General features: G+C 38.4%; 1 protein-coding gene across 1 annotated transcript in view; it reads right to left on the minus strand.

Moving 5' to 3' along the window:
- Positions 1-2,344: 2,344 nt before the first annotated feature.
- The window catches only part of LOC147864729 (putative serine/threonine-protein kinase PBL6), a 45,250-nt gene continuing 27,470 nt past the window's right edge, over positions 2,345-20,124 (minus strand). Inside the window, exons 2-17 of the mRNA XM_087318867.1 lie at positions 8,539-8,610; positions 8,187-8,255; positions 8,018-8,098; positions 7,487-7,561; positions 7,245-7,316; positions 7,075-7,149; positions 6,765-6,824; positions 6,050-6,210; positions 5,389-5,523; positions 4,998-5,287; positions 4,832-4,883; positions 4,555-4,643; positions 3,892-4,037; positions 3,676-3,820; positions 2,923-3,072; positions 2,345-2,540 (exon numbers count right to left, since the gene is read on the minus strand). Of these exons, the coding sequence (XP_087174993.1) occupies positions 2,361-2,540; positions 2,923-3,072; positions 3,676-3,820; positions 3,892-4,037; positions 4,555-4,643; positions 4,832-4,883; positions 4,998-5,287; positions 5,389-5,523; positions 6,050-6,210; positions 6,765-6,824; positions 7,075-7,149; positions 7,245-7,316; positions 7,487-7,561; positions 8,018-8,098; positions 8,187-8,255; positions 8,539-8,606 (1,848 nt within the window). The 5' untranslated portion in view covers positions 8,607-8,610 and the 3' untranslated portion in view covers positions 2,345-2,360. The remainder of the gene's footprint in view (positions 2,541-2,922; positions 3,073-3,675; positions 3,821-3,891; positions 4,038-4,554; positions 4,644-4,831; positions 4,884-4,997; positions 5,288-5,388; positions 5,524-6,049; positions 6,211-6,764; positions 6,825-7,074; positions 7,150-7,244; positions 7,317-7,486; positions 7,562-8,017; positions 8,099-8,186; positions 8,256-8,538; positions 8,611-20,124) is intronic.

Consider the following 20,124-nt stretch of genomic DNA (forward strand, 5'->3'; position numbering starts at 1 on the left):
CCACAAAGAATTTGGTTAGTAAGTTAGCTCGTTCTTTCTATGAATTCATGTAGGCATGTGTAATTGCTTACATGAAGAACGATCATAGATGCAATGAATAGAAGGACAGGATGGACTGAGATGCAATTATGAAGAAAGATTATTGCTAGGTACAAACAATTTGTATAGTGAAGCTGAAGATTGATTATGAATCAAATGGAGAATAAGTGAGGATTAATTGGAAAATAATTGGAGGGTTTGTCTGAAGAATGATTCTACGTATCAAACAAATGAAGGATACTTAGGGATCAATCCAATTGTTTACAAACAATGTTAGCATCCAGAAACTTGTATTACCTTCATTGTTCCAAACATAGATTGACATATTCGCATTCGTCGGGTTTCCCATTCGAATGCAAACGAATACGAATACAAATGGGTAATCAAGTATTCGTTTAACACCCCCCCCCCCCCCAAAAAAAAAAAAACAAACTTTTTAAAAAAAAATTCCTAGGATAAAAAGAAAGGAACTTAACAATAAATAGGAAATAAAAGAGGGACTTTGGGGACTCAACACTATTAAATTTTTATAATAAATGTATAACTTATAAGTATTCATTTTATTTTTAATAAATAAATAGAATGAAATAAAGGCTCATTAATTTCTCACTTTTTATTTTCTCAAAATTTATGGATTTTTTTATCTTGACATTAAAAATAGTACTTCAAACTAATCATATGTTCAAAGTTCATACTAATTAGTAATCATATTTGTATAATAAATATAAAAATATTCGTTTTTAAAAAATTAATTAATTAAAATAAGTTTCATAAACTCTCTTGACATTATAATCTATTAATGAATAATTGTTTTTTTTTGGTGAAATACATTTATTTAAATAAATAAATAAATTTTTTATATTGATTTTACAAAACGAATGGTTTTTTAATATTCTTGGGCCCATTTTGCATTCTCGAATATGGAGAATATTGCGCATGGAGAATATAACGAATATCACGCATGTGTCAATCTATGGTTCCAAATATGGGGAAAGCATTGGAAATGTTTAACCTAATCTCCGAAGTCTTTCTGTAGATCAAACTTTTGACTAAAATCAAAATCCCTTGAATGTTTCTTATGTGGCCACACAATTGAGAATATGTCGATCCTAAGCATAAACTCATTATAAGAATGTCAACAACTAAATCAAAATATACGCAGACATATATTGGTATGATCTTCATTATGTGGTGATCATGGGGTTTCAACATGAGGCAAGGTTTTGGTTTGATAAGAAATGGTTCAATTATCTTGATTGAAGCTGATAATGATTAGGTAGCTGTGCAGAGGAAGCAGTGAGCTATGCCAGATTTGTTCCCTCGCACAACGACCACAAGATTTATAAATACAAAGACATCAGGGTCGCCTCCAGCCTTTAAATACACAGAGTAGGACTTTATACAAAGACATCCTAACGTTATATTAATTATTCAAACATCTAAAAAGTGTTGACATCTATTTTATCTGGGATAAATTGATAATGCACAAAGTATTCAAATGTACATCTAACGAGTACATTTGAATCAAGCTTTGTGTGAGCACTTCCATCAAGGCCTCCGAAGTGAGATCAACAATCTTTTGTTAAACTTTTTGGAGCCCATATCCTTCTCACAAGCAATTTGGCAAGCTGTTTATTGAGGCAATTAACTTTTTGACCTTCACCAAGAAGGGTGCAAGACACAAGGGTTTCATTCTTTCCAAGGATATGAAATATCTTTGTTAGTCTCACTCGCTTCGTCGAATTCACCATTTTTTGAGGTAACCAATAACCACGACCCCATGGAGACAAAGGTGTTGTGTAGAGTCATATGTCACAACAGCTTGTACCTTGTATGGTGACAATGGTGTTGAGACAACGGGTCGACTTAAGCGAGGGTAAAGAGCCAAGATGGGAAGAGTTTTAGTTTAATTCCTAACAATCAGGCCAAATCATGAGTGTTACAGGACCTCCCTTAGAGGTGAAAGCCTCAAGCTTGGAGTATTTTTGATGCAGGCGGTGCACACACAATTAACACTCATTCTTTATTAGTTTACATGCATAAGCATAAATAAATATGTGTATATATGTGGTATATACCAATCTATACATGCACAAATATGAATGTGAATGTATGTTGCATACAATATACATGATGCATGCATGCGTACATACACAATGCATGCATGCCCATTGAAATCAACATGGTTCCACTCCCAAACCATATATACTTATTTTGATCTCTTGCGGCTTGTTTGCGGTTTGAATATGAATGTATGGAGTATATATATATACACATCATGCAGGAACCCATGCATTTTTCTTCATACAGATTCATTGAAATCAACGTAGTTCCACTTCCGATACATAAGTTATTTTGATGTCATTCAAGCTGTTTGTGTTTTGACTGAGTTCCTTGCTGGGAGGAAGAGAAGTGGGGGATGGAGGAGGAGGTAGTATCATCATGTGCTCTGCAGGAGGTTGTAGCATGCTCAATATCTGCTCCAAACTTGCTGACACAGCCTGGCATCAATGAAACTCCCAAATACAGGTCCATTCCTAAATTAGCCCGTTCTTCCATTCCATGTGTGTGTGTGTGTGTGTGTGTGTGTGTGTGTGTATGTATGTGTGTGCTTATGTATCTATGGATGTATGTATGTGTGTATGGATGGATGGATGTATGCACGTATGCATCTGTGCATTTATGTGTGTCCAAATTGTCTTTGTCTGCATCTATGCATGCATCTAAACATGTTTATCTACACATGTCCAAACGCATATGTATGTCTAAATGCATGTATCCAAACGAGTGTTGGGCATATTCCTAAATGTGTATATGTATATAGATATGTCGAAATGTATGCGTATGTGTATGTTTAAATGCATATGTGTGTATTATGCTCACCTGCATTTTTGGTCTATCATTTCTGTCATATGTTGTGCATTGTATTGCAATCTCTATCACTTGTTTGTATTCATCAACAGGATAGTTTGATCCAAGTCTTGGATCAATTATAGCCCTCACATTTTCGTTCCATTTGAGCTTTCCGTTTACCTGATCAACATTGGAGGGACTTACATACAACCTCTGGTTTCATCATTGGTAAGAGTTATATATGTGTTATTTATCTCTTAGTTTATCACTGATTGTTCCAGATATACAATTGTTTTTGGCTCTTTGATCCTATGTCGTGAATTATTAATCTTCTTATATTATGTCTAAAAAGGTGAACGGAGACAGGAATGCATATATCTAAATTGGTTATTATACAACGAATTTGTCATGGACCTAGAGTGATGCATTTGATTTTATATGTTAAGACATTAATATCTCTACCAGTTTTTAAAATGGCATTACATTCTAAAACTAATTCAATTGACTCGAATGATGTTTTAGAGTGAAAATCATGTTGCATTTTTTGTTTGAACTCTTCCTAAATCTTGTAAACTAGAGCTTACTCTAACCTTAATATATAGCATAGTTCATCAGTATGCGCATAGCAGCACAAGCAGCAATGTGTAATGTCATGGAAATTTATGATGCATTTGTTATGTATTGTTTTGATTTTTTTGCAGCAAACAAATTGATTAGCACTTTTTGGAAACATCCTTAAATAACTTCAAAATGAAAGGAAAGTTTGAAAGATAAGCTAATTACCCAACCGACAAGGTTATAATCCTCAAGACGCTTGTGATCAATGGCAAGTTGACCTGTGAGCAACTCAAGTAATACAACTCCATAGCCATACACATCACTTGCTGTGGTTAATTGGCGGCGTAGGAAGTACTCTGGATCTAGATATCTGTAAGGTAATAATTAAAATGGCAATTCCATTAAGTCTCTCCTTCTATTGAAGACAAAAGCTATGTTTACCCAGCAGTGCCTGCTGGTCTTGTTGATACATGTGTATCCATTTCAGGATTTGCCTTGGATATGCCGAAGTCTGATACTTTGGCGATCATATTGTCATCGAGTAGAATGTTGCTAGGCTTCAAATCTCTATGGATAACGGGAGGATCCTGTATCCATAATGTCCAAAGATACATAAGTCACAGGCATGAATGAATATTTGTTTTCAAGGATATATATTCTCTTATTTGGAATTTCAATGTTATGTGCACACATAACTAAGTATATATATATATATAAAATTTGCGTCAATGAAGACTTGCCCATTAGACACAAAGTATGGGTTTCTCAAATAAATAATTATAATCTACAAAATAAGATAAGATTTAACGACTGTTAAGCATATATCATAGTTCCATCATGCATAGAGTGTGGATAGGCGGCAATCTTGATGAATCATTGGCAAGAATAGAAGACATGAATCATTGGTGCCCTGGTGACAAACAATGCCGGAGAAGACACATTCACACGCAACTGCAAATGGGAGCATTGGAATGGAGGAGTGACTAGAATGAGGATACTAGCATAATTCTTTGGAGAAGAGAGGCCAAGGTAACTCTAATAGGCCTTATAGTGCATGTCCAACATTCATTACCTTCACATGTGTAATCAGCAACAGTTACTTACAGCAAAAGTGTGAAGATATTCCAGGCCCTGAGCAACGGCAAGTGCTACCTCAAGCCTTCTATACCAGTTCAAAGTTGACACGTTCTCACCTGTCACATGCCATCATGATTAGCACCAACTAAGATGCATAAATGGTAAATTGCTCTTCAAATTGGTTTAGATGTTTCAACTTTTCAACAATATATTTATAATCATTATAGAGGGTTCAATTCAAGGGTATGTTGTATTTTTTGAGAAATTGCTCTTCCTTATAATTGCAAAAGTTAGGTGTTTTTACTAAAGAGGTGGAGATGCAGATTTCCATGTTTCATAAATTCGTAGACAAGGATCTACAACAAAGTCCACGTTGAAAACAAATAAGTAAATTTGTAATGTTAACTCAAGCTCTAAGATATATATATTATTACCAAGATCCTAGAGGCATCATACACAACAATATATACCTGCTCATCTTTATCATCACAAAATCCTTCAAGCCGAACGAGATGGCGATGGTGTAACCGACTGAGTAACATAATCTCATTCCGAAACTCTTTTATACCTTGATAACTTACACCGGAGGCCCTTTTTATTGCAACTTGTTGATTATCACCGAGTTGTGCTAAGTACACTTTTCCAAAACCACCTTCTCCTATCTCACAATCCTTGTTGAATGATTTTGTTGCTTTCATAATCTCTTTGTATGTAAACCGTTTGACACCAGGGGGAACTTCCCAATCTCTAGTATCTTGATCTATTTCAAATTACCAAAATTCGAATAGGAAAATATATATTAGGTAGACATATTTGGAGAAACTTTGATCATTATAAGCTTATATGATTTGGTGTCAAAACCATTTCTTTGTCTCCTACCATGCTTTGATGTCGAAAAAGGCTTGAACCACCAGATAAAGGAAATTATTCCGCATAAGATCACCAACACTCCAAGCACAGAGCCAATGATTGTTGTTCTAGGAAAGGTTTCTTTCTCTGTACAAGAAGTTTGAGAGTTTAAGTGCTCATAAACAATTAAGAATTTGGTACATTAAAAGATGAAGAAAGTTTGTTATGCGCCAAACATGGAGTTTCTTCGATAATCATTGGCACAATGTTGTTGGTTGCGAGACATTGAATTTTTGTCAACATGTTAGCAATTGATTGAAAGAGAAGTGTCCCAATATTCTCTTCCTTCCTAGCTTGAATAAATGTGGATATCATTTCATGTGTGCAAGCATGTTTTCAATGTGAAAATATACGAGACCTGCAATCTTATAGAGAAGAGATTGTAAAGAGCTAGTAATCCTTTGACAAGCCTATAAAATAGACTAGCATCTTTTTATTACTTGTTTGAGTGTATGTGGGGAAAGGGTCCTAGAAATTTCTACCATATAATGAATAAATGTACGAGATGTTATTATCGAAAGGGATGATGTTAAAACTTGAAATCTACATATTAAAGACACATCAAATCACATCTAAAAGTATAGATTCCATGTGATAAAAGTAAGTAGCTTACTTGGAAATGGATCACAACTTGTATTGTTTCCGCAAGAACTTGGCAATGGATCACAACTTGTGTTGTCTCTGCAAGAGCTTAGAAATTGCTCACAACTTGTCTTGTCTCCGCATACTTGTTTGTGAGCCCCAAAGTCTGAATCAAAGCAATTTCCATTCCAACTAGATGGACACAAAAATGAGGATTTATCTTATGGCTTTCACATCATTGTTTCATATATCTAGTGAAAAACTACTGAAATACCCTTGGAGTTTTCCGTTATTTTTTCAAAGACACGAGTTATTAATTCCTTGGCTAGATCTAGGAAAATAGTTGTTTTGCTTAAAACTTACGGGCATTTGAGGAAATAAAGGAGAATTTGGGGCTATTTTTGGAGTTTGTATTTTTATAGCATTTGAATTAAGATCCACGAACATGGTTTCAGAGTATATGCTCTTTAGAGTGCTTAATGTTTGTATGCTTTTCATCTAATTTGGAGAATCTAAAGCTAAACCATCAATTTTCAATAGTGTTTAGTTCGTATTGCTTTGACGACAGTGGCTCTTTTTTATGGTTAAAAGTGTTATCCTTTAATTCAAGATCTTATCATTTATTAAGGGAAGATTGATGGCACAAATTTAATAGTGTTAAGTCTCTTTGATGATTAGAATTGGTATCCCTTGATTTTGGAACCCATCATTTAGGAAATTGCATTTAGTAGGTTCTCATGACTTACGTGGTGGTATCGTTAAAGAAAGTTGGGTATGGTCCTTGTAGGAAATTGCATTTAAGTTCCCTGCAATCCATACATACATATATGAACTTTAAGAATTTTTATTCATATGAAAACTTAAAGATTTGGTTTTAAAAGGCATCTCTGTATGTATATATGTATAGTTACGTATATTTGTATACATATTGTATTCTTATATATTATGCTTACATGCGTAGATAAATACGCTAGCAACATGTATGTCATATTTATATATTTACACATTTGGATACATGAATGTACATACATACAATAGTTTTTGCTTGGCTCTTACACTCTGTCAGCAGTAAGTGTGAGATATTTCATCCAAGATGGAACAACGCCACTCAGCTTATTCCAACTCATTCGCCTGTGTATATAATAAGATACTGTTATTTAGGTAACTTGTTATGATTGGGTTGTCAGGATTTTCTGCCCTAAATAAGAAATAATTTTTATGCATACAGTTCCCTCAAGCTTGTCATGCGTGCCCAGCTCTCAGGAATAGATCCTGTCAGATCGTTATTATAAAGGTACCTACATACAGTTAAGAAGTAGAATAAAGTTTAAATTGCATATTCATGGCATTAAAAACATTGCATATATATCAATCCATTCAATGGTTATGTAAAAGAATAAAATCTTCTTTCCCTATATCAAGTGAAGATTAAAAATGGTATTGAGCAAGGTTTATGTGGGATACATACAGCCTTTGCAGTTTAGTGAAGCTAGCTCCCCACTCTTCTGGTAAAGTCCCTGTGAGGTTAATATCATGCAAATTCCTGTCTAGGAAAAGAAGACTTCAATATACATCATTTTAAATTATATGTCTCCTGATTCAAAGTTGTGTTATTTAAAAGACTCTAAATCTGGTCCAGCTTATAATATGCATCATTGATTGACTAATAATGATTATTAGTCACTTCATTTGGTTTGATATTAGATCAACATAATGCTTAATCGTGAAAAAGAAACTGAAGATAAACTAGAGTTAGGCAAGTCCTTCACACAAAGCCGTGTAACACAAATGCTTATTTAGGCAACAATCATGCAATGAAGAGAACTATTATGCTCTCATGATAACATGAAGATATTTAATGGTTTGTATGCACTTCCCCATGTTTACACATTACTTAAGGTAATGGCTTGTATGCACCCAAATCGCTTCAGCATAGACCAATATGAAAGCCTTGCTTTTTGTATGGCAACCTTATAAAAAGAGTAAGTTGTTCACTTACAAGAATGTCAAGTTGACCCATATTAAACCCCATTCTGATGGCAGTTGAGTTATTTGTAGATCAGCATTACCCCAAGCAGTTCTGTACAATGATACAACTACATATTTTGATTACACATGCAATATTGAAATTAATTACTATGTAGAGGAATCATGTAATTTGTGCTTACAAAACAGTCAAGTGAATTAAAGATGAAAGACTTTTGGGTAAGGATGTGATTGTGTTATTTCCAAGCCACCTGCAGAGGCAATCAGGGAAAAGAATCTCTTCCTCTCTCTCTCTCTCTCTCTCTCTCTCTCTCTCTCTCTCTCTCTCTCTCTGTCTCGTTATAAACACAGCTTTTATCAATGAATATTTTTAATGCATGAAGCTACATGCCAGCCCTGCTAATTCCCAATATCCCGTCCATGCAGCATCGATCTTTATGTATCTTTATGATATTTATGGATGTATCTAAGGAATGTATGTTTTGCTTAGATGTTTTACTGGAACAAGTAATGAGAGCAGCTTATTGGGCTCACAATTCTTGTAGGTTGGATAAGGCAGATATCCCTTCTGGAACTGCACCTGGGAATCTGTTGTTGGACATGCGCCTGGAAAGAAGCGAAGACTTTTTTTTCATCTTAATGCATGCTCGCTTTATTGTGTTGTGTCTTTCTATCAATCATTATTAGACTTTGTTAATTCTTTCATATATTGCTAAATGGTTGTGTTATCAGATTTGTATTGCTTGACTTCTGTATAGTTTTGAACTAAAATAAACCGTCCACACAAAAAAGACTTACAATGCCACAAGGCCTTTCAGGCGTAGTATATCGTTTGGAAATTCCTCGCTGAATGCATTGGATGATAAATTCCTGTAAAATATATAATCATAATGTAAGCCATTATGATTATTATGAATAGTGAGTTGGGAATTGTAAAACAGGAATTATCTGAAAGATTGGGTTTCCTTGATGGTGATCATATTTGAAGGGCGTGTAATTGGTGTAAGAATAGAATAGGATTTTTTTTGTCTTCCATGAGGAGGTTAAATTTTACATACAAGTCATGTAATTGTGTCAACATAGACATTGATGGCAAAGGACTTGTCAGGTGATTATTTGATAGATCCAGCGATGTTAACTCTGTAAGGCTTGTGAATGAATCACTTGGCAATGTCCCTTGTAGATAAAATCGTGACATATTCCTAAAATAAATTTTAAAAATAGTCATGAAGATCATAATTAGAACGCAATCAAAGTTGACATAGCATCAGTTAACTGTAATAGAACAAAATTAGCACTTGCAAGACATGATTATCATTCACTAGAGGGCATAATTAGCGTTAACGAAATATACAACATATTTGCATTATCAAACTAGAATTAATTAACATGACGAGGACATCATTAGCATTTATCTGCAGGTTAATGGAAAACTAAGGAGAAATTACAGTGCTATAACACGATTAAAGGAGGAGCATGTGACCCCGGTCCAATTACAAGGATTTGGCGCAGAACTATCCCAAGATGTTATAGTTGAAACCGAACCCCCAACCGCAGTCTTAATACTCAGGAGTGCTTGAACTGTAATTTATGTAAGCAATCAGAAGATTAAAAATTAATGGCCTCAACAAGTTAAATCTAGCTAATGTGGTTAGTAAAGGTCAAATTATGAAGAGAAAGTAATTAGGATTGAATGACGGATCAAATGGAGACAGAGAAGGGACCAAATAATGGTTTAAATGGAGGAGAAAGGAAGGATGAAATTGAAGAATAGTAACAGGGTCCGATGAAGAATAAATGAGGGAATGATGGATCAAATGAAGAACGATCACAGAGGCAATGAAGAGTGAGAAAGGATAAAATGAAACGCCAATTGTGAAGAAAAATGATTGCTAGGTACAAACAATTTGGACAGTGAAGCCGAAGACTGATTATGAATCAAATGGAGAATGATGGACGGGTTTTGTCCGAAGAATGATTCTAAGTATGAAACAAGTGAAGGATACTTAAGGGATCAAATCGAATTGATCCATTATTAGAAATGAACTAATAAATAATGATGGCATCCAGAAACTTGTAATTACCTTCATTGTTTTGAGCTTTGACATGGGAAGATTGGGCAGGAAGAAGAATCAGAAGAATGAAAGAGAAACACACATAATTTGGTGTGATCTTCATAATGTGGTGATAGCTTTCAACTTGAGGTTTTGGGTTTTGGGCCTCAGATTCAGCTACAAAAGCTCTTAATCTCATCATTATGAATTGACACAAGACACTGAAGCATATGATACAAGAAAATCTGTTTTAGCTACAAGAAAATATGTAAAGTAAAATTGATGATCTCTCTGTTCTCTCTGTCGAGACAGAGAGTTGATGATGAGCTGGAAAAAATGCACATTAAAAAAACAAGTCAAAAATAGTGGACAGAGACAGGAATGCTTTTTTATTATAAACATTAGAAGGCGTAATCTATGTATGAATATATAGGTTAATAATTGTTGATGCGTTATGTGTTCATAGTTTGGAGTGTCTATAAGATGATATATAGACTTATCTTTGTGGTCAATGTATGTATAAGCACATGGGGTGCACGGCAGGAATTTGATGGGTGTCATGCCCATCAAAGGCCCATTTTGCCCATCAAAAACACACACCCAATAAAAATGTCCGTCAAGTGACATATAAACTTACAATTTTCATTTTCCATGTCATATATATATTTATTTTCCATGCTAAAAATTTATTTTCCATGTCATATATATATATATATATATATATATATATATGAATGACATTGTATAATGTCATGACTCATAATACATATTATATATAGTATATTTAATATTGTAATATGTACTATGTATATTGTAGATTGTAGTATATGTACATACATGATACTACAAAGACATATACTATTATAATGTACATTGTAGTATGTACATTTTATAATAGTATAACTGTATATGTATTATGTATAATGTGAGTCGTGAGTCGTGACTAATAACTATGCTTTCAATGTTTCATTTCTAAATTCCCGAATCCCCCCTCTTTCTCTTTTCTTGCTTTCCTTCTTCCTGCTCCTTCTCGCTTCCTACTCCCTGTTCCTTGGTCGTTGCCCATTGCTCCCAGCACGCTCACTACACGTTGCTCCCTCTCGCTTCTCGGTGATTATACATCTGCTATTTGCCACCACTCTGAGGTATGTATTTGTCTCTCTTTTTTCTATTTCTCTCTATTTTCTCGCTCGAATGCATTCCTCGCTTATTTGACTCAGGTTCAATCCCCACTTATTTGAGGGGTGGCCATAGTCATGGGGGTCATCATGGGCGGCAATAATATGACAAATCAATCTATTTGTCTCTCCTCCTGCCCTCCCCTTTTCTTGTCTTAACAAATGGTGAGAGATCACAAATTATTACAAGAAACTAATCTCATGTTTGGACGTATTTTATGCTTGGGCATTTGCCAGCCCCCCCCCCCCCCCCCCCCCCCCCAATAATTCTCTTAATATCGAGTATAAATGCAACTGGAATAGCACTTAAAATTAGATCTATGACTGGTTGATCTCCATTTCATATGACCTCTCGTAGAGTAAAACATGGTCTCACGTAACAATCGTCAATGGTTCGGTTTGAACCGAACCGAACCGCGAAACCGCGGTTTAACAGTTTCAACGGTTCGGTTCGGTTTCAGTTTGGTTTCAACAGTCAAAAACCGCGGTTTAACGGTTTTTATATTTTATTTTTTAAAATTTTTATTAAAAAAATTCTAAAAAAATTTAAAATTTGTTTTTAAACTATCTTTTCATTTTTACACCTTATTCTCACATTTTAGGAACATCTAAAATATTTTTAAAATTCTAAATAATGAAATATTATAAATTTTAAAAAATAAAAAATTTGATCTATGTTGAAAACCGAATCGAAACCACGAAACCGCGGTTTTTATGGTTTAATGGTTTAACGGTTTGAAAAATGTTTAACGGTTTAGTTTAACGTTTTCACGGTTCGGTTCGGTTAGGTTCAGGTTTCAAAAAATTTAAACGGTTTGGACCCTCTCAAACCGAACCGAACCGTTGCCGATTGTTAGTCTCACGTTTTGCATTGAGGATACAATCTCATGTTGTCATCCGTACTTTCGATATTTTCTTGGAATAACCCCTTTGAAGTTCACACCACTTGATTGGCTTTCTTCCCGTTTCTAGATGTACTGGGGTTGTGCTCTTAACCCCCTAAATGAAGGCAGTGAAATCTCTTTTATACTTTCATTGTTTCATTCCACGAGCTTAATGAAATGCTTCCTCCCATACCTTTTTTGTAAAGCAGAATTTGTGTGATGCATGCGTACGAATGACATTGTTGTAATCTCCCATCTTTGGGTTGTGCCCAAGTGCCACATGCTCTCAAATTCATAGTATGAATCTATGTGGTTTCATTCACCATGTATTCCAAGTGTGTTGACTACATATGGCAACACTGAGGTGTTTGAAACTGTGAACCACTTCAATTGCCTCCTCTTCATGATACTCTACAGGCTATTGACTGTCAGATTAGACATTGCTTCTCACCATGAACTTGATCTTAGGCACTTTGATTGCTAGGCCACTATTCTCAAAAAAGGAATGATCATATCTGGAAGGGTTTGCAGTCATAGTTGATAGCATGTCTGAAGTACAACATTGTCTGCATAAATGTGTGTAAGAGCATGCTTGGTTTATGTGATGCATGCATACAAATGACGTTGTTGGAATCTACCATCTTTGGGTTGTGCGCAAGTGCCACATGCTCTCAAATTCATACTATGAATCTGTGTGGTTTCCATTCACCATGTATTCCAAGTGTGCTGACTAGGTATGCCAACACTGAGGTGTTTGAAACTATGAACCACTTCAATTGCCTCCTCTTCATGATACTCTACAGGCTACTGACTTTCAGATTAGACATTTCTTCATAGTCTTGCAATTCGAGGACCAAAAGTGTTTTTGTATAGACTTCTATACCATGGAACTTCGAAGGCACAAATAGTGCAACAACTCCCCACACCCATCCTAAGAACTCTTACCGTAACTTTGGATTTGCATGTGCGTGTAAGCTAATGTGAGCCTTCATCTTTCTTCGTTTTTTTTTTATAGATTGGAAGATCTAGAGTGGAAACTATCCTTTATTATCCATCTCATCTTTGTTTTTTTTCTTGGTTTGTGAATTCTCTCAGTTTCAAGAGTATGTCCTGCCCCAAAAAACATAGATCACACCAACCTTCTATTAAGAGTGTGTTTTGCAAGAAAGCACATCTTAATGACTATTCCTATTAGTATAGCAGCATGTGAACGAGGTTTTTCACGTCAAAATATCATAAAAAATGATATTAGAAACGGTTTATCTTTGGAAACTTTAGATGCTTTGATGTTTATATCCTTGAATGCTCAAGATACATCAAACATTTGTTGGAGGGATATATTTAACCTTTGGTATGAAGAAAAAGAGAGAAGGATATTATCATTGAAGTAGACACATATTTTACAATGCTTAATATGAGGAGTCACGGTATGATAAACATTTTTTGTGTTTTTTGGGTTATAAGAAATATATGATGATTTAAATATTCAATTTGTATGATTTCATTATCTTTGTGAGGTAGTTATGTTTATTTGTGTATCTTTGTATACTTTCTATAGTTCAAGCATCATATGCTTTTCATTATTAAAACTTGTATGTCAAATGACATGTTAGTTTTGGCACTCTCGTGTCATATGACATACATCTTTAAAAAGTGCCTGTCAAAAAACTTAAAGACCAACCTGTCAATTTCAGGCCCTAATGGGGTGCCCGGGAATTTGTCAATAGTGGTCACAACCATCTCTTTTCTTTAGTAGGTCACCACCTAGGGGACTTGACAATTCTTGGAAACAATAACACAAGTTGTGAAGTTAATGGTGTTGACTTAAAAAATAAACTAAAATAGACACATGGTACATCATTTGTCTATTTTATCTACATGTGATTAGGTATGTGTGACATGTCGGCATTTTCTGTGATGTATGGGTGCAAGGCATTCTTCAAGCAAAATAATAGGATTACTCTTGGGTTTGAATCTTTACATGTAAATCTAAGCTAACCATTGAAGAGAAAAGCATGAAAGAAAGATGATGATGGGGCATCGAGTAAAAGAATTCAAAGTCTTATTGCATGATAGTATCTAGTGATTAAGACATTTTCTCCAAATAGTTAAAGATCTTTGCACATTTGAATACTAAATCTACCAAAATAAAAAGTGTTCACCATCCCATATAGACCCAAGCTTCTAATGTTGTGCCAACTCCGCCTCTCGAGTCTTTGTGCCTACCTTCAACCTTCCATGCTTCAAACCATCTAACCACCCTAGTTGGAGTCTCACCTTCCACCTTAATCAATGCCACATTAGGCACCACATGCTACCCATCTTACCATCATCCTACCAACGAGACTTTGAGATGATGGAACCCTCTACAATCATCACATAAACAATGTGTAAAGAATCGGGTATGATTATTGCGTAGCGGAATAGATATGAACTGTGTGTGTATGAGAGAGAGAGAGTGAGTAAGTGAGTGAGAGTGAGAGAAACAAGGAGTAAGACACAGAGTATACGCAAGGTAAATTATATTAACAAAGGAGAAAGACTCAACATTATACAAGGTGGGAGGAGGGTGCTTTATATAGTCACCCTCTCTCTTCATTAACTACAAGACTCATGGAGCATGGGGAATGTGAAAGCTCATAAGTTATGTGTCATAGAATATGATTCTATGACTCATACTAAATGCTCGAATACAAAGTGGTGACATAATGGTGACTCTTGACCGTTGGAGTGTCTATTCACTCTCAAGGTGAGTTCACACACTAGATCAAGTTGAGCTTGATTCTCAACACGCCCCCTCAAGCTCATGTCGGGTCGGTTTCATATGGTATCCGAAATCCGCTTCGACTCGCGTTCCGGAGTCCGCGTCGACTCATATTTATGCGGAGTTGCGGAATCCGTGCTCCAGCTTGCGTTGTGCGTAGTTGCGAAGTCTGTGCTTCGGCTTGCGTCTTTCTTCGCGGCTTTGCGTGGTAGATCGGCTCTTTGCGGCTTCGTTGCGTGATTGCGGAATCCATGCGTTATTGCATAGTGTGCGGTTGCGGAATCTACACGTTATTGTGTAGTGTCTTCAGTACTCCCCCTCAAGCTTGGCAGGTCAGGGAGCGTCAATCCGAGATCGGTCCTGAATTGCCATAGCTTGTCGGCTCCTAAGGCTTTAGTGAAGATGTCAGCCATTTGAAGATTCGTGCTAATGTGTTGTAGGTCAACATCGCCAGCTAGAACGCGCTCTCGGATGAAGTGATAGTGCACTTCCATGTGCTTTGTCTGCGCGTGGAACACCGGGTTCCAAGCCAGATGGATACTGCTCATATTGTTGCAGTAAAAGGAAGTCGGATCCTTGAAGGGTACGCCCAGATCCTTGAGTATTCTTTTGAGCCATACGGCTTCGCATGCGGCCACTGTCGCGCTCCTGTATTCCGTCTCTATGCTCGAAAGAGCGACGGTTGGTTGCTTTTTACTGCTCCAGGATATTGCTCCGCTGCCGAGGGAAAAAACAAATCCGAAGATTGATCTTCTATCGGCTTTGTAGCCGGCCCAATCGGCGTCTATGTACCCCTCGAGTCGTATTGGCATCGCAGTCTTGAAGAGGATGCCGCTCACATATCGTAGAACTCGCTTAGCGCAATCCAAGTGAATATCACGCGGTGTTTGCATGAATTGGCTAAGGAGACCGACCGGATAACTGAGATCAGGTAGATTGATCATGAGGTAGATGAGACTCTCGATGAGTTGCCAATACTGAGTCGGCTCACACGCTTTGGTGCCGGAGTTCGCATCTAGTTTGAGATTGCGATCGAGCGAGGTTGCCGCGTATTTGCACTCGGCCATTCCGAACTTGAATAACAAGTTGAGTATGTAGTGTCATTGAGAGATCATGATTCCGGCCGGAGTCCGAATTACCTCGATGCCGAGGAAGTAGTGGAGCTCCTTCATGTCCGTCATCTCGAACTTGTCGGAAAGGAGGGATTTGACCTTATTGATTTCGACGAGATGCTCGCCTCCAATGACTAGGTCATCCACATATAAAATGATGACGATTGGACTTGCGGAATCGCTTCGTATGTAGAGGGAGTTGTCCGATTTTGACATACGGAAGCCGATTTGATGAAGATATTGCATTATCTTCGAATGCCAAGCATGAAGTGCTTGCTTGAGGCCATAGAGTGGCTTCTTGAGTCGGCATACAGCTTTCGGATGGGTGCTCGAGTTGAAGCTAGGTGGTTGTATCATGTGCACCTCCTCTTCTAATTCGCCTTGTAGAAAGGCGTTCTTGACGTCCATTTGATGGAGGTACCACCCTTTCGCCGCGGCAAACGCGATTACAATCCGTACCGTTGTCATCTTTGCCACCAGGGCAAAGGTCTCCTCATAGTCAACTCCGTGCATTTGGGCGTAGCCTTTTGCTACGAGTCGCGCTTTCTAGCGGTTGACGAAACCGTCGACGTTGTACTTAAGTTTGTAAATCCATCTGCATCCGATCGCCTTTTTGTGTGGTGAGGTGGGAACGAGATCCCACGTCCCATTCTTGCGTAGTGCCTGCATCTCCTCGTTCATGGCTTCGATCCATCGCGGATCCTTGGCTACTTCATAAAAGCTTTCGGGCTCCCGTATTGTTGCTACCTTCATCATAAAGGGCGTAATGGTACGCCATATAATTGTTGTAGTCGAATCGGCTTACGGGGTTCTTTTCACGAGTGGATCGGCAGAGCTTTTCATTTGCAGAGATGAGGGCTTTCTTACCTCCGATTGGTATATCGAAGCCGTCGAACTCACTGTCAAGTGAGTGAGTCGACTCATCGTCATCGAAGCGATCGTCTTCGTATTCCTCCATTTTCGCCTTGCCTTTGTCCATCTTCGGGCTAGGCCGTGATGTGCTTTGATCGCTCAAAGGCTCTTGTGGTCCGCTCAATCGGGTCGTGATCGGACTTTCTTCGAACATGCGTGTAAGGCAATCTTCATCCTCTATCTCTTGTTCGGCGGATTCCGGGTCGAGCGGAGTTGGAGTTGGAGTTGTCTATGGTGTGTACCAGGATGCGGACTCGTCGAAAACAACGTCTCGACTTACGCGAGATTTTCCAGTTGAGGGGTTGTAGCACTTGTACCCCTTTTGCTCCAATGAGTATCCTACGAGGATACATTTCTCCGACTTCAGATCAAGCTTTTGACACTTCATCATCGGGGATGTGCACGTACACTATTGCGCCGAATATTCGGGTGTGCGATAAGTCTGGCATCTTTCTGAAGTATTTTTCATGCGGAGTGACCTCGTGCACGCCGGATGTTGTGCACCGGTTCATTAGGTAGACGGCCGCATTTGCAGCTTCAGCCCAATAAGACTTGGGCATATGCTTCTCGTTCATCATGGCCCGCGCTACTTCGAGGATGTGCCGATTTTTGCACTCGGCTACTCCGTTTTGTTGCGAAGTGTGTCGGCAAGTGAATTCTCGCCGAATTCCTTCCTTTCGGAGATACACCATGAAATCGTCCGAGAAGTACTCCTTGCCGCCATCTGATCGAAGGCATCGTACATGTCGGCCCGTGGCTTTCTCGACTTTATTCTTGAATTTTTGGAAGTGTTTGAACACTTTGATCTTTTGCCGCATCGGGTAGATCCAAGTGCGCCTAGAGAATTCGTCGATGAAGAGCACGTAATATCGGCATCCGCCGAATGTAGCCGTCTACGCTGGTCCCCATACATCGAAATGGACTAGTCGAGTAGACCTTTGCTCACGTTCCGCTCTTTTGGGAATGGGTGTCGGTGTTGCTTGCCGAATTTGCATGCTTCGCATACACCTTCAATCTCCTTCTCCAGATTTAGGGCACTAGTCGAGGTAGAGGCCGACATAGAGTTTGCTCTATGTTTCATCATGAACATTTCGCCACGGTCGGAGTTGTGTGCATGCATTCCGCCACAATCTTCGTAGTCGGAGTTGTGCCAGTACATTCCGCTATACTCTTCGTAGTCGGAATTGTGCGCGTAATTCGTGAGTTGTTGGCTTGTAGAAGCCGCTGATTCACGCATCTTCTTTGGGCACTCTTTTTCGTGGTGGCCGAGTTTTCCGCAATATCCGCATTCGGTTGCGTTTTGACAGCTCAGGCCAGAGTGGAAGCTCCCCCTTCTTGCGAAGTTTACTCGTTGGCTTCCATTTTGCGGCCGAAATTGGGAGTTGTTGTCGTAGGTTGGACCTCGTCCGCCTTGTCCTTGGCCGAATCGGCCTCTCGCTCGTCTGCGTCCTCTTCCTCCGTTCGAGTGCATGTAGAACATGTGGCCTTCCGACTCATTGCTCCTTGTACACACGTGGTTTTCTTTGACCAATAGCATTGATTGGAGCTCGAAGGAGGGAGATTTCTTCCTTGCTAGAATGGCGGTTCGCATTGCGCCGAACCGTGGTGCGAGGCCACTGAGGCATATTTGCACCATCTTATCATCATCGATACTTACGCTTATCGAGCCGAGCGAGTCACAAAGCTCCTTGATCTTTGAGGTGTATGTCATGATGGACATGTCCCTTTGTTGAATGTTGTTCAACTCTTGGCGGAGTTGAAGCCTTCTTGCGGTTGTGTTCGCTGCAAAAATCTTTCATAGATTTTCCCATGCCTCCTTCGGCGTCTTGGCTTCGCGAATGTAGCCGAGCATGTGATCATGAACACATGTCGCCAAGCAATACATCACGCGGCTTGCGGCTTGCTCCCATGTCGCGTATCCTAGAGCCGCTTCAGCGGGTCGGTCTTCTTTGATGTAGCTCCAATAGCCTTGTCCGACAAGGTATTGGTGCATCTTGTACTCCCAAGATGCGAAGTTGTTTCGATCCAACTTTTCGGTAGGGAGAGCGCTCCCAATTTGAGTATTCATTATGTCAATTCTTCTTCTCTCTTCGAATGCGAGCTATGTAGCAAAGCTACGATAGCGATGAGCCGGTTCTTCTTGAACATCGGTGTAGAACTCAACACACGCGGATGGGCTAGATGGAGCTACCAAACCGCTCTGATACCATGTAAAGAATCGGGTATGATTATTGCGTAGCGGAATAGGTATGAACTGTGTGTGTATGAGAGAGAGAGAGTGAGTGAGTGAGAGAGACAAAGAGTAAGACATAGAGTATACGCAAGGTAAATTATATTAACAAAGGAGAAAGACTCAACATTATACAAGGTGGGAGGGTGCTTTATATAGTCACCCTCTCTCTTCATTAACTACAAGACTCATGGAGCATGGGGAATGTGAAAGCTCATAAGTTATGTGTCATAGAATATGATTCTATGACTCATACTAAATGCTAGAATACAAAGTGGTGACATAATGGTGACTCCTGACCGTTGGAGTGTCTATTCACTCTCAAGGTGAGTTCACACACTAGACCAAGTTGAGCTTGATTCTCAACACAATGAATGCCCACTTCGCTCTCCCCCCTCAAGATACAATGCCTCTAGTGCCCAATATTGCCCATTTGCTAACTTGGCATTGCTCCTTCATCATCCACCCATCCACCCCCTTTAACTCCCATCGAAATTACCTCCTTAACAACTTCTCCTTTCTCCCCTACCTTGATAATCTTACCCCTCACCTTTCTTCTAACACCTTGTCCCTCACAACCAATGGTGGAGCACAAACCTAAGAGTGTGCACTCATTAGTTTGGGGGGACATTAAGTACCAAGTATATATTCAAACCCGTGAAGTCATTGACATTAGCATTAGTACTAAAGATTCAATACCAAAACAAGATAAGGGGAATAGAACAAAATTGGCAGCTAGAACTTTACACCTAATGCTTGCCCCAATGAGAAAGGAGACAACCTCTCTATAAATAAACTATAAAAGTCACTTTTGTGCCTCTTTTAGCATCCAATATTTACTCTCAAGCTAGAGTTCTCTCATCTCTCTTGCCTTTATATACTAGCTATGAGTTTAGATATTAGGGTTAAGTGCTACTTAGCCAAACCCTTATCACTTTTCCTATTGTATGTGTTATGCATGCTTATACTTATTGAAGTGTAGTTAT

The sequence above is a fragment of the Azolla caroliniana genome, unplaced genomic scaffold (assembly GCF_043228905.1).
Source record: "Azolla caroliniana isolate FFs.n. ecotype wild unplaced genomic scaffold, voAzoCaro1.0.p SCAF_4, whole genome shotgun sequence".
Taxonomy (NCBI): Eukaryota; Viridiplantae; Streptophyta; class Polypodiopsida; order Salviniales; family Salviniaceae; genus Azolla; species Azolla caroliniana.